Below are 23,542 nucleotides of genomic sequence, written 5' to 3' on the forward strand. Positions count from 1 at the left end.
GTTATTCTATAAAATGTGTCTCCCCAATCCCTAACTGTGGTTGACTTTCACACAGACGTGTTGGTCACATAGTCATGTCCGACTCTTTGCAACCCCGTGGACTGTAGCCCACCAGGCTCCTCTGTCAATGGAATTCTCCAGGTCTACCCATCAAAGGTGTTTGATGTCAGTCTCTGAGTGTATCCTGTGTGCTTCACTCTCCTATGTGGAGGAGAGACTCTTTGTGCACTGACTGTGTTTCTCTACCTATGATCTGTAGTGTCTGTGTTCTCCAGAAGTCAGTCCAGGTGTGTGAATGTTCTGAGTATCTGAGTGAGTCTGTGTACCCTACAGTAGGCATTGGAGAATGGATCTATCAGGTTGTAGGTACATGTGAGCACCTTCCCCCAGGACCCCTTCAGCTCCTAAGCATTTCAACCTCATTCTGCTTACTGTGGTTGCTCCTACCACTGCCAACTTCTTCTCCAGAAGTTGTAATTAACTGCGACAATTAAGTAGAATCTCTCAAATATTATAGTCAGGAATCCCTTCAAGGAGCTAATGAGGGATTACTGCACGTGCACACAGAAACAGGGTGGATCAGGCTTTCTAGAATGCATGGGCTGCATGCACTCGTCACATACCTAAAGCCTCACCGTGCCCAACTTGGATTTTGCCTAGCCTCCTGCTTCACCCTCACCCATCCAGCTGTCCACAGCCCCTCCTATAATCACTGAGTCCTCCAAACTCTTCCCAGGTTTTTGGCAAATTTAATACATGTGTCTCAAAAGTCAATGGCGAGGGTAGTCAATAAAATAAAAACAGGCTCACGGGGAGGGCCACGGGCACACAGGGAAGGGCAATGAGTAGGCGAGCTGGCTGCAGCAGGGGGCTGCCCTTCCTTGGCCATCACATCTCATCCAAACCGTAGTCCTCTTCCGGGAAGTCCCCCACTGTCACGACCGATGGCTTGACGAAGGCGCCGTACTTGGCCTGGCATTCAAAGTAGCGTTTCCCATTCACGCTGCAGGACATGATGGGGGAGGCAGTGTCAGAGGGCTTGCACTCCAGATGCTAGCGTGGGCGGGCTCCCCCAGTAGTACACACATGCACTTACACATAAACGCACACGTGTGTGCACAGGCACACACACAGACACTAGAGTGAGGATCTTTACCTGCCGTCGTTTTTCCCTAGTGGTTCATCATAGCGGATGCCAATCCAGTAGCCAGGTTTGAAATCTGTCAGTCCTGCCCAGGGGAGAAATCCCTGTGAAGCCCCCCTTCGCAGCTCACCCCAGATTTGTGCCTGCCCACTGACTGTAAAGCCTGTCCAGGCAAAAACCACTCCTTGCTACCACCCAGGACAACCACCATCTCTAGCCCACTCGAATACAGTAGTCCCTTCACTGGTCTCCCTGTTCCCACCTCTGACCCCTTGTTCACTCAATAGCCCCAGTCATAGGGGGCTTTGTAAAAATCAAAGGGAAGCAGCACCACTGGGGTTCTCAGTCCCTCAGTCATGTCTGACTCTTTGCAACCCTATGAACTGTAGCCCGCCAGGCTCCTCTATCCATGGGATTATCCTGACTTTGCCCCAAATTCCTCAAAGGCTACCTATCCCACTCAGCATAAAATCCACAATGTTTATGGCCAAATGATTTCTGACAAGGGAGCCAAGACAGTTTAATGAGGAAGGAATAGACTTTCCATCAAATCGTATTGGGGAGACTAGATATCCACATGTAAGAGAATGAAATTAGACTTCCACCTCACACCATACACAAAAATTAATTCAAAATGGGTCAAAGACCTAAATGTAAGTTATAACACTAGAAACCCTTAGAGGAAAATACAGGAATAACTCTTTGTGGCCTTGTCTAAGGCACTGGTTTCTTAGATATAATACCCTACACACAAGCCAAAAATTAAAAAAAAAAAATTGGAGTTCATAAAATTAAAAATGTTTGTGCTTCAAAAGTCACTATCAAGAAAGTAAAAAGGGACTTCCCTGGTGGCCCAGTGGTTAAGAATCCACCTTGCAATGCAGAGACACAGCTTTAATCCCTGGTCAGGGGACTTAGATCCCATGTTGCAAAGCAACTGAGCCTGCACCCTGCAACTACAGAAGGCCGTGCACCACAGCAGAGAGCTTGTGCACAGCGAGAGATCCTGCACGCCGCAACTAAGACCTCATGCAGCCAAATAAATAAATACTAAAAAAACAACAACCAACCCACCTACAGAATGGGAGATATATATTTGTAAACCATAAATCTGATACGGGAACTGTACCTAATGTATACAAACAACAACTTGTTATGGGCTTTATTGTGTTCCCCCAAGTTTAAATGTTGAAGCCCTAATCCCTTGTAGTTCAGAATGTGACTGTGTTGGAGACAGGGCCTTTAAAGAGATAATTAAGTTAAAAGGAGGCCATTATGGTGGGATCTAATCCAGGCTGACTGACATCCTCATCAAGATTATCTGGACAAAGACTCCAGGGAGTGCCTACACACAGAGGAAAGAGCATGTGAGGACAAAGAGAGGAGAGGGCCGTCTATAAACCAGAGAGAGAGGCCTAAGGAGAAATCAAACCTGCTAAGGCATTAATCTAAGACTTCCCGCTTCCAGAACTGTGAAAAACAAATTTCTGTTGTTTAAGCCACGCAGGGTGTGTGGTACTTGATATGGTAGCCCTAACATACCACTCAAAAACCAAAAAGACAACCAACCCAACTAAAAAATGGGCAAAAGAGCCGAATAATCTGTCTCTCTAAAGAAGACATACACAAGGCATTAAGCACCTGAAAAGAGGCTTAATATCATTAGCCACGCAGAAATGCAAGTCAAAACCCTAATGCTGGCACTTCTCTGGTGGTCCAGAGGCTAAGTCTCCACACACCCAATGCAGTGGGCTCAGGTTCGATTCCTGGTCAGGGAACTAGATCCCACATGCTTCATGGGGGTCTTCCCACTGAGACCTGCCACAGACGAATATTAAAAAACACAACACTGCCACATGCTACAACATGGATGATCCTTGAAATTATGCTTTTAGTAAAAGAAGCCAGTCACAAAAGACCACATATGATTCCATTTGTATGAAACTTCCAGAAAAGGCAAATTTTTAGAGACAGAACATGGATTAGTGGTCACCAATGTGGACCAGAGGAGCTGGGGTTTCCTAAATGGGGAATAGCTGCTAATGGTTATAGCATTTCTTTTGGGGGTGATGAAAATGTAAAACTGACTGTGGTGTGGTTGCACAATTCCATGAATACACTATAATGAATGGTATGCTTTTTTCATTTTTATTTTCTTTTAGCCATGCTGCTTGGTTTGTGTGACCTTAGTTCTCTGACCAGGGAGTGAACCTGTGCCCCCTGTAGAAGTCCTAAACACTGGACTGCCAAGGGATTCCTGAATGGTACTCTGAGTGAACTTTATATGGTGTATAAATTATAGTTCAATAAAGCTGTTATAAAAACAAACAACCGACACTGCTCTCTCCTGTCCCTGAGGCCTAGCACAGTCCAGCCTTGCCCGTGCCCCAGGCCTCACCTCTCATCTTTCCTTTCTCACTCCCCACGAGCCACGCTGACTTCCTTTCTCTGCCTCAAACAAGTCAAGCTTGTTCCTGCTCAGACCAAGCCCTTTCATGGCCTTTGCACTCACTACTCCCTCGGCTCCCTCTTCCCCCCTTTCCACCTTCACTCATCCCTTTCCTTCAGATAGCCCTTCCCTCAGGAAGCCTTCCTGGGTTACTCTCAAGGGTCTGGTACTTCCTCCCAGCTCACACAGCCTCCTCAGTTTCCCTCATCTCTGCTCTGATCACTTCAGCCTGAGCTTCCCCCATCACAGCCCTAATAATTCTGCTTGTTTCCCCATCTCAGCTCTGATCACTGCACCCCAGGGTTTCACCTTAGAACTGACCCCTCTGGCCTCTGCTTCCTCTGTCACACGGCCTCTGCTTCCCACTTCCCTGCTGTGAACATACTAGGCCGTCAGTCACACCTGGAGCCATCTCCCCTCCTGGACTGAGATCCCTTTGAAGGCTAAGTCCCCCACACTGCCCACTGCAGGGCAGGGCAGGGGGCCTCTGTGGGCCACGTACCTACATACATGACGGTGCCCCTGCGAGGGGGCTGCCCAGGTGTCCGCACCTCACAGCGGCTGCCCACAGGGATGGTGCTGGCCTGGGCCTCCTCCTCGATAAGGCGCTGGGAGTTCTCAGCCTCTTGCTGGGCCCGCTCTTCTTCATTGAATCGACCTAGCTTGTTGCGCTTCAGGAAGGAGCGGATTGAGTCTGTGGGTGGAGTGGGTGGTGGGGGTCAGACATGAGAGACCTGGGAGACCTCTGGCCTGAGGACATAACCTGCCATCCCCACAAGGCCAACATCCAGAGACAAACTCTCCCGTTCTGGGTGTTGAAGGGCTGTCATCAAGCCCCCCCAGGTCTCCCACCAGAGCCGACCTCTCTACAGAACCCCTGGGCTTCCCCATAATCCTGAAAATAAACAGAAGGTGCTTGCCTGCAGCCTTTCACATTACCCCATCTTCTCTGGCCCTTCAACTTCACACTTAACTCCATCCGACCCCTGAAACCTTCCTCATCCCTCCCCCCACACTCTGATCTGTCGCCGCACTGGGCTCCACGTTGTTCTGTCCGGTCCACATAATCTACCACGCTCTGCCCTCCACACTGTGCCCTGACCAGGCCTCACACCCTGAGCCTTTCCCATGGCCCTGTTTGTTTGCCCACATGCCCCACACCTCCCAGCCTCCATCCATATCTCATGCCTGTCCACCCAGACTGCTCTCCCACGACCCATCTGTCCCCATGCCAGCCTTACCCCACCCCATACAGCGCCAACTTCCCCTCAGTGTCCCTGTCTATCCTGTGTGCCCCTGCACACACCTCTGCTTGTCCCCACACTTCCTCTAGCCCCCCAGGCCCCCATCCATCGCTGGGCATCCCGTACCTTGCCTCTGTTCATAGGCTTCTTGTGAGATCTCATACTTCTCCACCTTGGATATGTCCTCATACTCCCCAAGGCGGGCACCGCTGTGGTCAATGACCTGGAATGAGGTGAGGGAGGTCAGTGGGGATCAGGGTGTGGGCACAGAGACCTAGGATGCTGCGGGGGTGAGTGCGGCTGCACATTCTGCAGATTTAAGTCTCTCCTGCCTCCGAAAAACCACATTTCCCTACCTTCACCTTTATGCCAGCCTTCTGTCCTCCCTGGAGCCCAGCCAAAGGGCTCTACAGCAGGTGTCTACAATAGGTGTTTCACCCTCCGCACTCCATCTTGAGGCCCTGGAGGCTGCATCTGCCTCCCATCTACCCCATACGCCAGCATCCACATGATGGATGGCCCTAGGCCACTGGAACCCAAGGGCAGAGCTCAGGCCTTGCTCACCCTCTGGGCAGCATGTCTGTCTTCTCCGGACCCTGGGACCCTTCTACACTGACCCCAGCTTCCATGTCTTGGAGCATCTCTTCCTGTACCGTCCCTAATATCCACTCACTTGTTCCTCCAGGGTGCCCTGCTGGGCCCTGTGCTGGGTACTAGTGCTAAGTCGCTTCAGTTGTGTCCAACTCTTTGTGATCCTATGGACTGTGGCCTGCCAGGCTCCTCTGTCCATGGGACTTTCCAGGCAAGAATACTGGAGTGGTTGCCATGCCCTCCTCCAGAGGATCTTCCTGACCCAGAGATTGAACCCATGCCTCTTATGTCTCCTCAATGGCAGGCAGGATCTTTACCACTAGCATCACCTGAGAAGCCTGTGCTGGGTACTAGGGCCACAGTGCAAAATCAGATCAATCCCTGCCCTCAAGAAGTGACCATTCTGTTGGGAGGCCAACTGGAAACAAATGCACAAAGATGTGTATTAAACACCAGACAACGACAAGGTTCTTTGCAGACAAATACAACTTGAAGAGGCTTCTGACAGGAAGGGGTATCTGAGACAAGGCCAGGAGGAACAACGGGCACAAAGCCCCAGCTGTATAAATGTCTTCAGCTCCTTTGAGGAACAGCAGGGTCAGCGAGGTAGGAGTGGAATGAGCCACAGGGAAAGTGGGAGACACAAAAGACCATTGAGGATTTTGGCTTTTACCCACAACGAGAGGCAGCTATGGAAGCGCTCCACTAGGAGGGCTCTGATCTGACTCAGGGGCTCACAGGCTCCCTCAGCTGAGTGTGGGAAGCAGATGGAGATGCACCGGGATGGGGGCAGGGAGAGGCTATGTGATGGCCCTGCGGAGGGGTGGGGTGGGGGCGGTGTGTGGAAGGGAAGGATGGAAGTGGGGCCAGTATGGGGGTACTGGGGAGCAGAGTTTAGATTCTGGATAGATTTTGTGGGTGGAGCCAACAGGGGCTGCAGAGAGATTAGATATGGATGTGGGAGAAAGACAGAGGTCAGGAACACCCTAAAATGTTTGGCTGGAGTCGCTCGGCAAAATAGAAACGGCCCTTATCTCTGGCCAAGGATCACTAAGAATGTCTATTTTCTACATTAGGGATTTTTGTAAGTTTGAGATTGCTGTTGTTCACTGTTATAAGAAATAGGGGTGATATTTAGAAACAGAAAAAGAATTTTAGAAAAAATACAGGGGAGGCAGGTGGGAGGGGGATTCAGGATAAGGGGGACACACGTATACCTGTGGCTTATTCATGCTAATGTATGGCAAAAACCATCACAATATTGTAAAGTAATTATTCTCCAATTAAAATAAATTAACCAATTAAAAAAATACAAATTCTCCAGAGGCTCCATCTTTAGGAAACTTTCCTTGTGTGGCCACGTCAGTCAGCAGCTGGCCTGTACCTGAATCCATGTGTAAAACCCTCCTGTTGGAGATGCCACGGCCTGGCGTGATCCACCCAGCATCCCTAGGGTGAGACTGCCTAGGTCAGCCCAGTCCGTTCTAGGGGCTGTGAGTTCTAGTTCACAGTTCTAGGACTGTGAGCCCAACACAGTCCTGACCAACTCCCACTATGGTCCAGGACCCATCACTTCAACTGGGTCCTGGACCCAACTATGGAAGCAGCCTCCTCCTTGGTCTCCCTACTTTTCTGTCCTCCAGTCATTTCCCCATAGGCAGTCAGAGGGCACCTGTTAACATCTGACTCACACCAGGACCCTCCCCTGGCTGCCACTTCCCTCCACAACAGAAGAGGTCACTCTTCGGCCCCCATACCTACTCTGCTCCCTCCCACCTCAGAGTGCACATGCTGTGCCCTCCTCCTGGAGCATGCTTTTCCCTTCTTTAGTTAATTCTTCCTATTCTTCAGGTCTCTGCTCAGTCAGCACCTCCTCCAGGAAGTCCTCCTGGATCTTGCTGATGGGTCAGGCTCCACAGTATATGATCTTCCAGCTCTGTGATGTCCTCCTGTATGGCCCTCATCTCACTAACCCTTCCCATTTGTTTCTGTAAATGTTTAGCTAACAACTACCTCACATACTGGACAAAACTAAAACAGAGACCTTCTCAAACTTGATTCATGGCTATACCCCTGGCACATCACGTATGCTCAATGAATAGTTATAAATAAATGAAAGAGGTAATCTACCCATGTTCCTCCTTAGGAAAGTCAATTCCATCCTGAAGCTAAGTTTTCTCTTCTGCAAAATAGTGTTAATTATACCATTTTCTAAGTCTTATTTTCTGGATTCAATTCATCATTCAACAGTGAATCACTGAGCATCCTCTGTGTGCCAGGCTCTGTTCCAGGTACTGAAGAAAACTCCACGGTATGTCACAGGGTGATTAGTAAGAAGGAAAATCAAATCAAGTGGGAAAGGCAGGAGGTTTAAATTTTATACTGAAGGCCATGAAGCCCTCACACCCAGTGACATTTATGTAAAGACTGGAAGGAAGAAGCAAGCCGTGGAGGCATAGAAAAAACAACCATTCAGGCACAGGGACTAGCATCTGCAAAGCTCACCCAGGATGCTGGCTCGTCTGAGTTTTTGTGGGGGACACCGAGAACAGAGAGGATGATGTGAGTTGATGCATGCAGAGGTCCTCTGTGTTCTGGCTTCTGACACATGAGCCTCTTCGCTCACCCTGACCCATCTGACCCTCTGTTCTCTCTGCCTGGCATGTCCCTCCCACCTCTATTCTTAGGAGGCCCTTTCCTCATCCTTCAGATTTCAACTCAGGCAACCCGCCTTTCAAGAATCCCCTTCATATACCCCTGGGTGAGGTCAAGCACCTCTGCTGGATGCCTCCAGTCCCCTAGGCTTTTCTCAGCCCAGTCCAGATCGCTGAGTGCCAATAACTGGGGATGGGTCTGTCTCTCTCCCTGCTGGACTGGGAACTTCATGAGGTTAGAGGCTATCTTGGTTATCATATAGTGCAAAGCACTGCAAACATCTGTTGAATAAATAAAAGAACGGAAGGGAGGGATCCTAGGTAGGGAGGCCTCACATGGATGCGACAGCCGTCGTCTACGGGGTAGGAGCCCAGCAGCGCATCATCCTGATCCAGCTTGCAGTAGAACTTGTCGTCAGGTCCATACAGCTCCAATTCCATGCAAGAAGCAGGGCTGCCCACAACAAGCTGTAGTTTACACTGTGAGGATACAAGATGGGGGAGGCGGGGATGAGGTGGAAGGCTGTCAGTGGCCCCACCCTCTATCCTGAGGCTCCGTCCTTTGTATCAATAACCACCATCCCGTCCCAGTTCCTCCAAGAGACCTACCCTTTGGGACCCACTAGGTATTCCTGGCCCCACCCCGTTCGGGCCTGCCCTCAACTCCCTGCAACCTCTGATTTTCCCTGGCCCCGCACCCATTCTCTGGAACCTAAGGTTCCACCTGGCCCCGCCCCGCTGAGGTCTCGTTCCCAACCTCTGCAACCTGGGTTCATTTCTGGCCCCTTTCCTGCGTTGTGGAAGACCCTCCATTTCTTCTTGGTCCCGCCCCCTCAACGCCCCGCCTCTCCGGACCCCGCCCCCATGACCACACCTTGAACTCAGCTACGGTGAGGCTGCGACTGTACCGCTTCTGGGAGCGAAAGCTGTTGAGAGAGCTGCTGATGAACACGTTCACTGTGGGCGCCGACAACCCCGTCACCTCCATCTCGCCGCGCCCTGTGGCGGCCCGCAGCCCGGACAGCCGCCTCACACCGGCTCCGCAGCCGCCACCGCTTCTGGGATATCAGCCCCGCCCCTGCTCTCGGACCTGGCGAATCCACGCCCTCCCGTCAGGGGAGTTCGCCAATCGCCGCGTCTATTCGCCGTCGGCAGGAAGAGGGTTCTCGGGTAGGCTTGGGTAGGCCCAGCCAATCCTGAAAGGCCTTCCACGGCCTTTCTCAGGGTGCAGTTCCTCCAATAGCGGCACGGGAAACGGCCTGGCGGGAGAAGGCTGAAGCCGAGAGGAAGAACTGGCAAAAGCTAGCCCAGTCCGCGAAGGGTAAACTCGCGCATGTGCACTGGCCTTCAGCCTGCAAAGAGCTGGGGCGTCTTCATTAATGCTTAGTTCTTTGCGCGTTACGTGACGCATCGTTTTGCTGGCTCTCGTACTACACTATTGTGTGAACTAGGGAAGCACGGCCCAGAAGTTGGAAGCAATTATTCTAGGGTATCAAGAGACTGAAGCAAGTAATTAATCAAACCTCAGGACAGACAGGCGAGCACAAAGCCGTTGGGCACCAGCACACGTGCCCAGCTCCGCCCTTAGTTTGGCGAAGCTAGGAATTCTGACCCTTCCTGCGACCTGTCGCACGGCGGAGCAAGCGCGGAAGTTGGACAGGCAGTGAGTCGCTATGGAACCCGACGGGACCTACGAGCCAGGCTTCGTGGGTATTCGATTCTGCCAGGAATGGTGAGGCCCGGCCAGCACTGTGGAAGGGCAGCAAGTAATGGCCTCAATACTGACCTCTGATTTCCCTCTTCCCCTCTTCACAGTAACAACATGCTTTACCCCAAGGAGGACAAGGAGAACCGCATTCTGCTCTACGCGGTGAGCGCCGCCCGCAGGGTATTCCGGGACCGGCCCCCTGGTACCCAACGTGGCCCCGCCGTACTCCCGGTGCCGCCCCGACCCCTCCTGGTCTAAACGCCAGACTGTCCCCCAAATGAACTTCCCCCAAATGAACTAGACTTTGTCTTTGCCATCCTGGAGGTGATCCTCGGTTACACCCCATGATCCCAGTTCCGAGACTCCGTGCCCTAGTCATACCCTCCGGGAAAGACCCTGCCCTTCCTTCCACTCCCTTCGGGTATCACCCCTTGACCCGCTTCCCGCCGCACACTCCCTCTCGCAGTGCCGGAACTGTGATTACCAGCAGGAAGCCGACAACAGCTGCATCTACGTCAACAAAATCACGCACGAAGTGGAGTGAGTGGCACGACCGGAGTTCGGGGACGGGGTTGTTGGCTTGGGAGGCCGGACCAAGCATACTTATTCACCCTCTATTCCCTTAGCGAGCTGACCCAGATCATCGCTGACGTGTCCCAGGACCCCACGTTGCCGCGAACCGAAGACCACCCGTGCCAAAAGTGAGTGCGCAGCTGGTATTGGGGAGGGGAGCTGGCTGGCTTATCCTCACCAAACCGAGAAGCGGGGAGGGGAGGGTATGGCAGGCTCTGAGTGACTGTCTCCTCAGGTGCGGCCACAAGGAGGCGGTGTTCTTCCAGTCACACAGTGCTCGGGCCGAGGTGAGTGGCGTGAGCAAAACTTTCTGGGTGATCTTGGTCTGGTCCTTCCCGGGGAGTGGGGATACCTATACTGGGGAAGACCCTGCCCTTCCAGGTATCCTGAGATGGACCTTTAGCGGTGAGGAAAGCCCTCTATTGTCTGTTCTTTTGGGATGAGGCTTCTCTGAATGGAGGTTGCTTGTTGTACCCTGCTGTGAGTCGAGAGCCTTCCTAACCATGTATCTTTTCTGCCAGGATGCCATGCGCTTGTACTACGTGTGCACGGCCCCGCATTGCGGCCATCGTTGGACCGAGTGACCCTCTCTCCCTTGTGTAATAAATGCTGTGTTCTGTGAGTGCCTTTTCTTTGTTTATTTCCGTCTCATGGGTTGGACGCCGGGTACACAGTCTAGGCAGCACGGTGGAGAGTGCGGTGCCGCGCGAAAGCGTCGGGCTGCGAGCTGGTGAAGCCGCAGTCCTCGCACACGTGCAGCTTTTCACGGCGCTCGCGGTAAGCGTAGCTGGCCGGCTGCCCGTGCACCTTGGCGAGGTGTGCTTCAAGTGAGCACCGCTGCGTAAATGCTTTTCCACAAGCTCCGCAGCGGAATGGCCGGATCCCTGTGCAGGTGGGCCAGAGGGAGGGCAATGATCCCCATACCAGAGCCTCCCCACCCTCCCCTCCGTGAGCATTCCCCCCCCCCCCAACACACACACATTCTTGCTCCAAATTCGCCAGACCTTGGCCTGCATCCCATCATCTGCTCCCTCTCCGCCCAGTGCAAACATGGACCAGACACCTGTGTCCCCACCTTCCTCATTATGATGTTCCCTTTTGCACCCTGCAGTCTGGGACCTGAATCCTGTAACCAGTTATCTGTTTTCTCCCCATATCCCTCAGCAGGCCCCCAACTTGGCACTGCCTGACAACCCCTGGCCGGGAGCTGAGGTGCGTGGTGTTCCTAGCCCGCTGAGGCCTGAGTCCTGCCCCACAAACACAAGCACCACTTGTGCACAGAACTCAGGTGCTTGGAGTCTCTGAGTCCCCTGCACCTCCCTCCATTTCCTCCCATCTCCCGCCAGAAGCCCCTCCCAGTCCCTGCCATGGCTCACCTGTGTGTGTCCTCATGTGGCGCTTGAGGTCGAAGGCATCATGGAAGCCCTTGCCACAGCAGTGGCATACGTGGCGGCGAGCAGGGCTGTGGCACTTGAGGTGCCGGGTTAGCATGCGCTGCAATGGGAAGGTCTTGGGGCACAGCGGGCAGCCAAGGGTCCCGGGGCTACTAGGGGTGGCAGTCAGAGTGCCCTGGGAGGGCTGTGGGAGGGACAGGGGGGTTAGGACCCCAACTCCCCTCCACTGGATGGAATGAAGTGCCTAGAACCGGGAACCATGGAGGTCTGGTAAGGCCGGAGACTGCAGTTTGTGTGAGCAAACGCCACCCACAAAGCCTTTCCTGGTCACCTGGCCCCCATCACCCTTACTTTGTTTTATATTTTTCCATAGTACATACCATCTTCCAATGTATTTTTTCCCCTAATTTTATTATCTATACCTGCAACCCCCACCAGATGATAAGCTTCAGGAAGGAATGAGTTTTTGTCTTACTCTTAAACATCCATAGCCTAGAACAGTCCTGTTCTAGTCCTGTTCCAGTAAAAATTGAAATAAAACTCCAGCACATTCACATCCCGCCTAGGGCTTTCCTTCTTCCAGGGTACTCACAGCTGAGTATCTCTTCTGAGAGGCCCCAAGCTTCTCCTCCACCCCCGCATCCTGCTCCTGTCACCTTGTCCGACTCTCTGACATAGATCACCATCCATTTATGGGCCTGAATCTGTTCTTCTGCCCCACTGGGCACAGAATCCCTGGAGACACAGTGCTTAGGGGAAGGCCTAACAATGAGCCCACTACTCAGAAAGGAAAGGCATTCCCAGCAGAGAGAGCAGTGGGTGGGGTAGGTCCTGAGGCTGGAGGCGTCTGTGGGATTAAGGGGCAGTCAGGGTCTCTCGAGGCTGAGAGCGGGCAGAGGTGAAACTAAGCAGGGTCTTGGGCGCCTGCCGCAGACTCACCGCTGCCCAAGAGTCCCCGAGGCCCGAAGTCCGGTGTGCCGGCGGCCCCCCCAGGTTGCTGCAGTCTGAGTAGAGAAACCAGGTGGTCATGCTTTATGTCTCCCCTGCCCCTCACCTCCAGGCCCAGAGAGGGGCCCACCTGGGACATAGGCGTCTCCCCGGAGCTGGTCAGGCAGGTGGTCCCAGTTGGGTGGCTGTGGACGCCGACTCCTGACCAGAAAGGCACGGGGCATCACCTCTGGGAATAGGGCGACAGCTCCACACACGCGGCTGCTTCCTCCACCTGCTGTCAGACCTCAGGTCCAGGATGACTCTCCCAGGTGGGAAGGGAGGGGGAAGCCCCCGAGAAGCCTTGTTCTCTCCATGCAAATTTCCTGACAGGCCCTGGGGGCAGACTTAGCCAGCTCTGGTTACCTCTGCCTTGGGTCCTGCCACTCCTCCCGCTTCTCCTCTGCCAGGTTTCCCAGCGCACTCTCCAGCCTCCAGGGGAAGACAAGCCCTAAGTCCTCTGAGGAGGCTGTCCTCTGAGCAGGGCAAGATGGAACCTAGGTGGCTCTTGGGGCGTGGGGAGAGGAAACAGAGAACCCAGTGAGGCTGAGTCTTTCCATAGTACCAGCAGGGCCCAGAACCAGAGGGTCTGTTTGCCAAGCAAATTAGTCACTACCGGACATCCACCAGCCTCTTGGTTATTCAAATCACAGCAGCTGTATGAGGAATCAGGGGAGGGGGTGACTGTGATTGCTCCAGAGGATGGAGGGACAGCAGGGTCTACTTAGTAAGATCAAAGTGAGAGTCCACACTGAGCATCTTCAAGAAGAATCTCTACTTTTCTGATCCTCAGAGGATAAGAGCTGATGGTCGGCCAGAAGCACTGTTCAAGTGTAGGGAACATTACAATACTGGTTTATTCATCGTCCAGGGGCTTCCCAGGTGGTGCTAGTTGTAAGCAACCTGCCTGCCAATTCAGGAGACACAGGAGACTTGGGTTCATTTCTTGAGTCAGGAAGATACGCTGGAGAAGGAAATGGCAACACACTCCAATATTCTTGCCTGGAGAATCCCATGGACAGAGGAGCCTGGCAGGCTTACAGTTCATGGGGTCGCAAAGAGTTGGACATGACTGAGCGACTGAATGCGCACCTGCGTGTGCACACAGACACACACACACACACACACTAGTCCAGCTCCTAATAATTGGGACACCACTCCCACCCTCCTACGGTTCAGGAACTAAAGGAGGGGTCACGTGACACAGCCAGAGGCTCCCAGGACCCTAACCCCAGCACTCTGGCCAGGCTCTGTTCTAGATTGGTCATTGGTTTCTTAGCCAGGGGTTAAGGATTTTGAATATTCCCCTGCAGTTAACTTTTTTTTCACTTATTCACCTACATTTTCCTGAAATCCAACAACAGGCCAGGCCTACCTTAGCACTGAAAATGAAGACATAACCTAGTCCATGGGGGAGATACCCAGAATGACCAAGGCTATGGAGCACAGGCAGAGGGACCCAGCTTCAGTGGGGAAAAGCCAGGGGGCTCAGGGGACCCAGAAGAGGCTCCTGATTCAGTCTAAGGGTTCAGGGATGACTTTCCAGGTGTGAAACTTGATGGAGAAAAGGTTTCTAATAAACAGGGAGGGCTCTCCAGGCAGAGGAAGTCTGTAAAAGGCTTGGTGGTGAATGAAGCAATATTTATTCATTTCTTCACATTCCTGGAGAGTCAGTCCTACTAATGCATTTTCAGAAACAAGGGAGTTTAGTGCTGGAAGTCTGCGGGCCCAGAGCTTTGCTATTTTATCTCCATGGAACCTGGGCCAAGCCATATCTAGCTGAGCCTGTTTCTTCATCTGGAAATGGGACTGATGAGTCTTCCTACCACTGGTTTGTGTTGAAAATCCATGTAGATAACCAGGTGGGAATGCTTTGCACAGAGTCTGGCATGTGACAGAGATAAATGGGGGTTATTTGAAAGTCTTTTTTTTTTTTTTTTTGGCCACATAGCAGTCATGATGCAGGATCTTAGTTCCCCAATCAGGGACTGAACCTGCCTCCCCTGCAGTGGAAACTCGGGAGTCTTAACCACTAGACCACCAGGGTCTTGAAGGGTGGGGTGGCTAGGCAAGCATCTGAGTTTCAATCAGCCCATGAAATGTGATTTTAGGTGTCTCCATCTCTCAATTGCTGGACTTTACGCAGTGTGCCTGGCATGCCTGGCCCAGGTCTGGGGGCCCAGTATCTAGGACCTGTCAGTCGTGTAGTGCAGGGCCCAGAGGCACTGAAGAACGAGCTGGTGAATGGGTTATGGGAGCCATTTTGTGGCTCTCTGGTGTCTAGTTTTCCATGCCCAACACCAGGTCTCTTGGAACAACTGGTTCCTGAGTTGTTGCTGAAAACACATTAGGGAAGAACTCTGGGCTTGGGGGTCTTTACTTGCCCCCAGTCCCCTTTCTGTCCTGGGTCCTGGAGGCTGACTGGGGTGGGAAGCATCACCTGGACCCCTGTGCCTGCTGGCTTTCAGTAGGATTTGGTAATGGGGGGCCCCACAGAAAATGGAGCCCCTCTTGCCAGGATCACTGCTCCCCTCAGGGCAGCCCCTCTCCTCTGGGTTCCACTTTGCTCCCTGTGCCTTCTGGTCTGAGCAGCAAGGAATAGCTCTCCTCTAGTATCATTTTAGGGTACTGTACTGGCCCTGAGGTTCCCCTGTCCACTTCTTCACAAATGATCCCTCTGCTGAACTCTTTGAAATATCCCACATGAGCATGCTTCCGGCTGGGACAATGCCGCATTCACATGTTCACCAGCAGTGGTTTCTTTTTTAAAATATTTACTTGGCTGTGCTGGGTCTTAGTTGTGGAGCTCTGCATCTTCTAGTTGTGGCATGCAAACTCAAGTTGCGGCATGTGGGATCGAACCTGGGTCCCCCACATTAGCAGTGCAAAGTCCTACCCACTAGACCACCAGGGAAGCTCCAGCAGTGGTTTCTTAACCAGTTGGTTTGTCTAAGGAAAGTCTTGTCCTTCCAGGACTGAAGAGCTCGGCGAAGGTGGAGACTGTCAGACACACTGCCAGCCCACCCTCCTTTTGTGTTGAGAGAATCCAATTTTGTTGAAACAGTAACATGCCCAGGAAAGAATGGCTGAATCAAGTAAATCAAAGCTATTTCCATTCCTGTTGCCTGCAACTGCCCTGAAGGGAAGGGTGTCTAAGAAGGTTTGGCACTTTTCCCCTACAACCTTGGTGGGTGCCCAGCTTTGTGCCTTTGCTCCTAGTTAGGTGAGGGTGTACGCTGGGAACCACGGCAGCTGTGTTGCCACCATGAGGGCCTAAGCCAGGGAGTGAAACTCAGACTCACAAAGGGTGGAATAGAGCAATAACAGAATCTAGAGTAACAAATGTCCCTACAGCTTGGGGCCCCTTAAGCCAGGTGTTTGCTTCCTGGAGTCGAAGACCTTAACTATGATACAACGTGGAAGGAGGGGAAAATCCACGAGGGACAGAGGCTCAAGGTGGTCCCCTTGGTGTCCAGTCATCTCAGAGATTTTACAGCTTTGGCTGAGCCAGGCCAGGGCGGGGAGAGTGGTCTTCAGTCTTCAGGGGTGGCCTGTGAACCCAGGTAGGGAGCCTCCTGACAGAAATGCGGCCCACCTACGTGTCCTGAGCTGCCTGGGCTCCCTAAGGCAGGAAGAAAGAAGGGAACCTTGTGAAATAAGCAACACTGGGCATCTCACAAACACCAAGATCAGGGATTTTAGAGAAAAACCTGTATTGTGAATGTGTCTTGGATTTAATTTTTTTTTTTTCTATTTTTAAATTTAATTTTGCTTGCACTGGGTCTTTGCTGCTGTGCAGGAGCTTTCTCTAATGGTGGCGAGCAGGGGCTACTCTTTGTTGTGGTGCATGGGCTTCTCATTGCGATGGCTTCTTTTTGTTGTGGAGCACACATTCTGAGCAAATGGATTTCAGCAGTCATGGCTTGAGGGCTCTTTAGAGCACAGGCTCTGTGGCATGTGGGATCTTCCCAGACTAGGGATGGAACCCTTGTCCCCTGCATTGGCAGGCAGATTCTTAACCACTGGGTTATCAGGAAGTCCCAGATTAAAATGACTTAAAACATCAAGGCCCTGCCTGGTGGGACCCATTTTCCCTCCCACCTCCTCTCCTACCATCTCCTTAAGCCCACTCCAGTCCAGCCTCCTGGCTTCACTGCTATTCCTTTCATCCTCACATCTGAGCCTGCCACGGGGCCTTTGTACCAGCAATTCTCTCTGCCTAAATACTTGCCCAATTATCCACACTGCCTGTCCCCTCTATCAAGCCTCTGCTTCAATGTCACCTAAGGCAGGCCTTTAACCAGCACAGTGACTGAGAGATCCCTCCGTTTACCTGCAGTTACACAGTTATCGTATTAATTCCTATCTTTTGCTCTCTAGGTGAATGCACGATGCTCTGTTTGTCCCTTGCTTGTTCCTTGCTCTACTCCTAACGTGTAGAACAGTGATGAGAGATGGGACCAGGAATTCCTGGGGGCTGTGAAGACTTTTCAACAACTGCATAATTAGTTCAGTGTTTACAGGGGCAACAGAGGGCCACGTCCTCAGGCTGAAGGGCCTGGCTCTACCACCAGGCAAGCCTGGGTTTGAGTCTCAGCTCTGTGGGGCCCTAGGCATGACCCTGGATATCTCTCTGAACCTGTTTCTGGAGAGCCATGATCACATTAGAGCCCAGAGGAACTCACAGGCAAGTGGGGGTTCGGGCCCCACAGAACACGGGATAGGACTGGGCTTCAGGGGAGGGCCCTGCTCCTGCTGCGCTTCCTTTTTGTAGACTCAGGACAGTGAAGGCTTTTGTGTTCCCAGTAGTGTCTTCTCAGCAGATACACTATGTGGCTAGATGCCTGCTGCCTGGGGAGGCTGGTGCCAGAGCTGGAAGCCCATGGGATGTTGGAGCTGGACACAGTCCTGCTGGTGAAGGAATTACTAGCTCCAGCAGCTGGGTGGCCTGGGCTGGATTGTCCAGTAGCCGAGCCTGTTTGTCCTTCCTCACTTTCCCCTGCTGCAAATGGGAACAAAAGCCTGGAGCTCACAGGATCCAGTGTGGGCCTGGCCCAGGGGCCGTGAGACAGTGTTGTGGGGATATGTGAATTGGTGGCCAGAGTCTGGCACACGGTGGTCACAGCGGCTCCAGTGGGTTCTTGGGCATTGGGAAGAAGGGCTGGCCCCCTCCTTAGGGGCCAGCAGCTCAGTGGGCTGGGGACAGGCGACGTCAGAGCCAGGTGCTGGGTTCGTCACTCCTGCAGTGCCCAAACTCATGGCTGGTGAGTTCCCTGGGCTGTCCTCCTCCCCTCTCTCCCCACATCCGTCTGAGTGGGGCTTTGTGGATGCGCCAGGACAGGCACCAGGCGCCACTTCTGCAAGCTGTCTGTTTATTTGCTTAAAATACCTGTTTCCTCAGAAACACAGGGCTGCGGCAGACAGGCTGCTGGCCCTCAGTCCCCACGTGCCTTCCTCCTCACGGCCTGCACCAGCAGCTCTGAGTAGTGTTCCAGCAGGGCACGCAAATCTGGGCTGGCCAGGGGGCACAGGGTAGGCGGGGAGGGGGCACCTGGGCTGGGCGGGGCCTGGGCTGTGGCCACATCCATCCCCACCAGCCAGTCACTGGCCTCTAACTGGCTGTGGATCCAGAGGAAGGTAGAGGCCAGCTCAGTTCGTGCCTGCCGCTGTTCAGCGTTCACCTCATCACTGGAGACCATCTGCAAGGGGCGCCCATCTTGTTAGGGGCCACGTGGGCCAGGCAGTGCCAGGGAGCCCCCCTCAGCCCTTTCCCCTGACCCTGGGGCTTGGCTCACCAGGTGGTAAAGGTCCAGGGCTTCCTGGAAGGCAGCCTGCAGTCTGTGCACGATAGTCCCCACATTGCTCAGCTCCAGGGGGTCTGGGGGCAGGAAGCTGGTTGGCGCCCTGGGGTCCTCCCAGTGTCCAGGGCAGTCCTGGACTGGACTGGGCACTTCTGGGGGTGCAAGGGAGGAAATGAGAAAGACACTTTTACTCTCCAGCTGATCTGAAGAGGCCAGGGTGGCTGGGCCGATCCCAACTGTTGTCCCCTTTCCTGGGACACTTTCCTCAGTCCCCAGGGCTCCTTTCCCAACCCTCCTGCAGATCTCCGCTCAAATGCCATCTTCTCCCTGAAACCTTTTCTCATCATTCACCATCCATCACCCGCCTGTCACTCCCTAAACCCTTTCTTTCTCTTCCTTCTCTCCATAGCGCACCTCACTTCATGGTACACTTAACCCTTTCCTTACAGATTAAGTCTGGTCAGGGAGGGGGGCACAGTTCTTGAGGTGCTAACCTACTGCGTTTCCCCTTTGTTTGCCTGGCAAAGTAATAAAGCTACTCTTTCCCTCTCCTCCATTAAAAAAAAAATTTAGACAGGGCATCTCCCCCAGTTAAGGTGTTAATTTCTGTAGTCTCATTTACCACCAGCTCCCATGGATTGGGAAGATCTTCTGGAGAAGGGAACGGCAACCCACTCCAGTATTCTTGCCTTGAGAATTACATGGACAGAGGAGCCTGGCAGGCATTGGTCCATGGGATTGCAAAGAGTTGGACACGACTGAAGCGACTTAGCACACGACTGAAGCGACTTAGCACACCCATGTCCCCAGAGCCCAGAACAAAGCCCAATATACACAAGTAATCACTAAATATGTAAGGAAATCAATGAATGAATGGCACAGCACCTGTAGCCTTTGGAGCTGAGCTAGCTGTTACTTGGGATGAGCTTAGGGGACAATCCTTCATCCTAAGGATGGTACTCACCAGGGGTGGGCTTCCGGAGAGAGGCGATGCTGCCAAGGACCCTAGGCCTGGCCTCTGGGAACGGGGGACTGTTGGGGAGGACAGGGGTATCGAGGCGCACAGGAGCCAGGAACCTTGGGAGAAAGGCGGACTTGTGGAGCCTTGAGGCGATCCCATCTGCAGGGCTGTGGGCTGGGAAACCATCTGTCGTAACAGTGACATCGCGCTCGGTATCCACAGGCTCCTGGGACCAGACACACGTGGTGGGAGGCTCCAGTTGGGGTGGGGGCAGCAAGAGCCTGTCACAGATGCTCGACAGGCTGAGTTTCAGGCTGGCACGGGCCTCATGGTTGCCCCGGGAGGGCAGGGCAGGTTCTCGGCCCTCGCTGTCAGAACTGTGTGTCACTGTGGTGACAGCCTGAAGCTCCTGGCTCAGGGAGGCCAGCTCCTCCAGGGAAATGCTGCGGGACATCTTGGCATGGGAACTGGCAGTGGCCTCCATGTGGGAGCAGGTGGTAGGGGTGTGGAGAACCTGAGCCAGGCCTGCAGTGGGTAGGGCTGTGGGTGCTGGTGGCTTCTTGTCTGTGGGCAGCGCAGAGGAGGAAGGGATGCAGGGCACCAGGCCCGTGAGGCAGGGGGCTGGAAAGGAAGCAGGTGGCTTGCTCTCACAGCCCAGCTCAAGACTGACAGACAGGGCTCCCCACCCAGCGTGGTCGCATGGTCCGAGTGGCCCCTGGCCACCCCCACCACGGCTCAGTGAGCCACCCAGGGCTTTCCACCCGGAGATGGGGACACTCACACAGTGGGGACCACACCTCCAGCGTCTCCTCAGCCTTTCCTCCAGGGACGACCTGTAAACACAGCCCTGCAGTGAGGACAAGGCCTCCTGGCCCCCAAACCCCGTGTCTCGAGGGAGGTGGCCCCAGTACTCACGTTGGTCGTGACTGGGGAGGTGGAGCCAGCACCCACTGTTGGTGGCTCGCCCCGGAGGTCCGTGAGTCTGACCTCCGAGGACTTCACAAGGTGCTGGGGCAGTCGGGAAGGGAAGGCGTGGGGAAACCTGTTAGGTAAACGGGTGGCGGTGGCTGCCGTGAGGGTGGCAGGGGCACACAGCCCCGCCCTGCAGGGAAACGGAGAGTGGGTGGGTGTTCACTGATTCACCCGCTCCTACCTGGATGTCTTCTGAAGGCGGGAGAGGAACTGAGCTGAGATGCTCAGCCGGGGGTTGAAGAAGTCATCCTCGGTCTCAGGGGCTTTCAGGTCTCTCAGGGATCCGAGGAAGAGCTCTAGGGCAAGATGCCAAGGGAGCCCTCAGAAACCCTCCAGCCAGCCAGCCCTGGGCCCAGGCAGACCCCACAGACCAGCAGACAGATCCTCAGAGACCCTCAACAACAGATAACACGGGGCTTCCCTGCTGGTCCAGGAAAAGATCCCACATGATGCAACTGAGACCCGATGCAGTCAAAAATAAAAAGCAGACAACACACACCTTGGGAGCAAATCGAGCTGGCAGAGGATACCGTGCGGCTCAGCCCCTAACTAAAAAGTAAAATGCACGCCCTCCCACCACTCTTGCCAGCCCTGCCACGCAAAGCCGCACCCCGGGGACATCCACCGAGCCCAGTCCTTGGTGCGCCCAGGCAGGTGTCAGAGAGGGGCAGGGCTTACCCTCAGGCTGGGCATCAGTAAGCGTCTCGAAGTGGTGGCGGAGGAACTTCTCTTGCTCAGGGGTCTGGGGCAGGGAGCTGTTGGATATGTCTGGTACCTCGGGCCGGGGCAACTCTCCTGCAGTCCCTGGGCATCCTGGGCAGAGGGCGTGGGCAGGAGAGAACCGTCAACACTATGAGTCATGGAAGACGCCCTGAGAGAGCCGCCAGCCGCTTAACAATGGAGGAAGCTGGACTCGCCCATCACACACCCTGTGGCCACCAGGCGGAGAAGGCGGGGCTAATGGCTCTGTCTTCTAGGGGAGGGAATTGGGGGTGCAGGACTGATGTATGGCCAGTGGTTATATATTACAGCCATCACCCGGCCAGGCCCACGCACTGCCCTTTTCTGCATGTGGCCGCTGCTTACCTGGTATGGGGGGCATTGTGTCAAACTGAGGTTCTGTGTCTGGCTGTGGAGGGGAGGAATGGATGGTGGTGAAGCTGCACTCCAAGTCAGCCTCTGACTCCCCCGAGTCTGGAAGAGAGTGGGTGGGGTCAGGGGCCCAAAGCTGGGCCCTGATGGGTGAGTCAGGTAAGGCGGCTACGGGTTTCCAGGCTTCAGTTCCCTCATCTGAAGAAGGGGGACCGTAGGACCCATGCCCTATTTTACGGGCCAGCAAGGCTACACTTCAAGAGAGACGCAGAGCTGGGCTCCCACTGGTGGGCAGCTGGGCTCCAGAAGTCTAGGGTCAAGACAGCAGGGATGATGTCTGTCTCTATGACAGACTCTGAGCTTCAGGAAGACTGGGTCACAGTCACCATCAGTGCCCAGAAAGGGGTCTGGCCGGACGAAGAGATGACTGCAAGGTGTGCTGCCGGTGCCCACTCACCCTCAGGTGGACTCCGGTCCTTCGAGCCGATTGAGGGGACCGGGAGGAAGGGGTCCCCTTGCTGGTCTCCGCACGCCTCCACTACCTCCTCCGCACAGTACTCACTACATGCCGGGGGTGAGGGATGGGTGGGGAGAGGGAAAAATGACACACTGGTTAGGAAACACCTGGCCCCTACCCAGAAGCCCTGGGCATCTGCACCTGCTCCTGCTGGGAGCACAGCCTGGCCTCTCCTGCCGGCACCAAAGGCGCCCTCCACGCACCCCTTCTTGGAACCAGGGAAGCAGGTCGCAGCCTCACCCCTCCGCCTCCCTCCCTCAGGCCCACTGAGAAAGCGGAGCACAGTTCTTCCAGGGTGCGCCTACCAGTGAAGGCTTCCTCTCTCCAACTAAGGAACTCACCTGTCCATCCCTGTGACTGTCACCTCTGTCTCCAGGGGGCAGGTGATGAGCTCGCTGGCCTCAGGAGATCCCTGCTGTGGGGGTGACAAGGAAGGGTGCCCGCAGCCATCCTCCTGGGGACTCTCGGACTGTGGGTGAGGACAGAGCAGCCCTCAGAGGCAGCCGTGAGCCCCAGGGCCCGGGTGAGCCGCAAGGTTCTCCACCCACACCGGTGGCGACGGGAAAGATGGCAGGCCTCGCTGTTGGATGCTCCCTGTGAGCCAAGGCCCAGGCGGGGCCGTCATGAGCTCACTTCCTGCTGCTCCTCCATTTCATCTGCCCCTTAGCAGATAAGGAATAGGTATGGCTCCCCGTAAGAGTCTATTCACATGAAGCTCAAGATCAGGCAAACCAATCCATGGTGACCGAGGTCAGCATGCTGGTTACTTCACTGAGGGGTACTGAGTACTGACTGCACGGGCAGAGGGGTCGTCCTCCAAGATCAAGAGGCAGAAAATGCTCTACATACTTTGACTTAGGGGGTGGATACCTAAGTGTGTACACAGGTATTCAGCAAACTGTGGTTTTATGATCTGTGTACCTAACTGTACTTACATTATGCCACATAAGGAAACTTATGTTGTTGTTGTTAAGTTGCTAAGTCGGGTCTGATTCTTTGTGACCCCATGGACCGCAGCCCACCAGGCTCTTGTGTCCTTCACTGTCTCCTGGAGCTTGCTCAAACTCACGTCCGTTGAGTCAGTGATGCTATCTAACCATCTCTTCCTCTGCTGCCCCCATATTCCTCCTGCCCTCAATCTTTCCCAGCATCAGGGTCTTTTCCAATGAGTTGGCTCTTTGTATCAGGTGGCCAAAGTACTGAAGCTTTAGCTTCAGGATCAGAAAACTTACATAAGAAAACTTATATCAAAAAAGAATTTTGTTTGGAAAATAAAAGAATAAGATCTAAAGATATGTTAGCACCTTTTTGGGCCCAGACTCTGTTTATGGCCCTGGATAACTATAAAAGCCCTCTGAGGGCTTCTTTTTTTAATGACCATTTTTAACTTTTTTTTTTTTTTAATTATTTTTTGGTCTTGTCCCACAGCATGTGAGATCTTAGTTCCCTGATCAG

The 23,542-nt window shown here is 53.8% G+C and overlaps 4 protein-coding genes across 5 annotated transcripts in view; 1 reads left to right on the plus strand and 3 right to left on the minus strand.

Annotated features, from left to right (window-relative positions):
• Positions 1 to 729: 729 nt before the first annotated feature.
• Positions 730 to 9,170, minus strand: TBCB (tubulin folding cofactor B). Its single transcript, XM_005908221.3, has 6 exons — positions 8,957 to 9,170; positions 8,419 to 8,562; positions 4,964 to 5,060; positions 4,096 to 4,287; positions 1,157 to 1,229; positions 730 to 1,003 (listed from the first exon to the last, which is right to left on the minus strand). Exons 1-6 carry the CDS (start codon positions 9,068 to 9,070, stop codon positions 889 to 891), a joined length of 735 nt encoding a protein of 244 aa, XP_005908283.1. The 5' UTR covers positions 9,071 to 9,170; the 3' UTR covers positions 730 to 888.
• A 188-nt stretch (positions 9,171 to 9,358) lies between these two features.
• POLR2I (RNA polymerase II subunit I) lies at positions 9,359 to 10,985 on the plus strand. Its single transcript, XM_005908220.3, has 6 exons — positions 9,359 to 9,814; positions 9,898 to 9,952; positions 10,257 to 10,330; positions 10,417 to 10,491; positions 10,599 to 10,650; positions 10,885 to 10,985. Exons 1-6 carry the CDS (start codon positions 9,756 to 9,758, stop codon positions 10,945 to 10,947), a joined length of 378 nt encoding a protein of 125 aa, XP_005908282.1. The 5' UTR covers positions 9,359 to 9,755; the 3' UTR covers positions 10,948 to 10,985.
• Positions 10,936 to 13,414, minus strand: OVOL3 (ovo like zinc finger 3). Its single transcript, XM_014482356.2, has 4 exons — positions 12,836 to 13,414; positions 12,697 to 12,761; positions 11,740 to 11,941; positions 10,936 to 11,247 (listed from the first exon to the last, which is right to left on the minus strand). Exons 1-4 carry the CDS (start codon positions 12,927 to 12,929, stop codon positions 11,039 to 11,041), a joined length of 570 nt encoding a protein of 189 aa, XP_014337842.2. The 5' UTR covers positions 12,930 to 13,414; the 3' UTR covers positions 10,936 to 11,038.
• A 154-nt stretch (positions 13,415 to 13,568) lies between these two features.
• The window catches only part of WDR62 (WD repeat domain 62), a 53,762-nt gene continuing 43,788 nt past the window's right edge, over positions 13,569 to 23,542 (minus strand). The window contains exons 23-32 of one of the 2 annotated variants that reach the window (XM_070387812.1): positions 22,429 to 22,556; positions 22,028 to 22,131; positions 21,565 to 21,672; positions 21,157 to 21,291; positions 20,660 to 20,774; positions 20,422 to 20,548; positions 20,288 to 20,339; positions 19,510 to 20,127; positions 18,540 to 18,697; positions 13,569 to 18,443 (exon numbers count right to left, since the gene is read on the minus strand). In XM_070387812.1, coding sequence (XP_070243913.1) covers positions 18,180 to 18,443; positions 18,540 to 18,697; positions 19,510 to 20,127; positions 20,288 to 20,339; positions 20,422 to 20,548; positions 20,660 to 20,774; positions 21,157 to 21,291; positions 21,565 to 21,672; positions 22,028 to 22,131; positions 22,429 to 22,556 — 1,809 coding nt within the window. In that variant the 3' untranslated portion in view covers positions 13,569 to 18,179. The remainder of the gene's footprint in view (positions 18,444 to 18,539; positions 18,698 to 19,509; positions 20,128 to 20,287; positions 20,340 to 20,421; positions 20,549 to 20,659; positions 20,775 to 21,156; positions 21,292 to 21,564; positions 21,673 to 22,027; positions 22,132 to 22,428; positions 22,557 to 23,542) is intronic. The other variant, XM_005908264.3, reaches the window with a different exon arrangement.

The sequence above is a fragment of the Bos mutus genome, chromosome 18 (assembly GCF_027580195.1).
Source record: "Bos mutus isolate GX-2022 chromosome 18, NWIPB_WYAK_1.1, whole genome shotgun sequence".
In the NCBI taxonomy this organism is placed as follows: Eukaryota; Metazoa; Chordata; class Mammalia; order Artiodactyla; family Bovidae; genus Bos; species Bos mutus.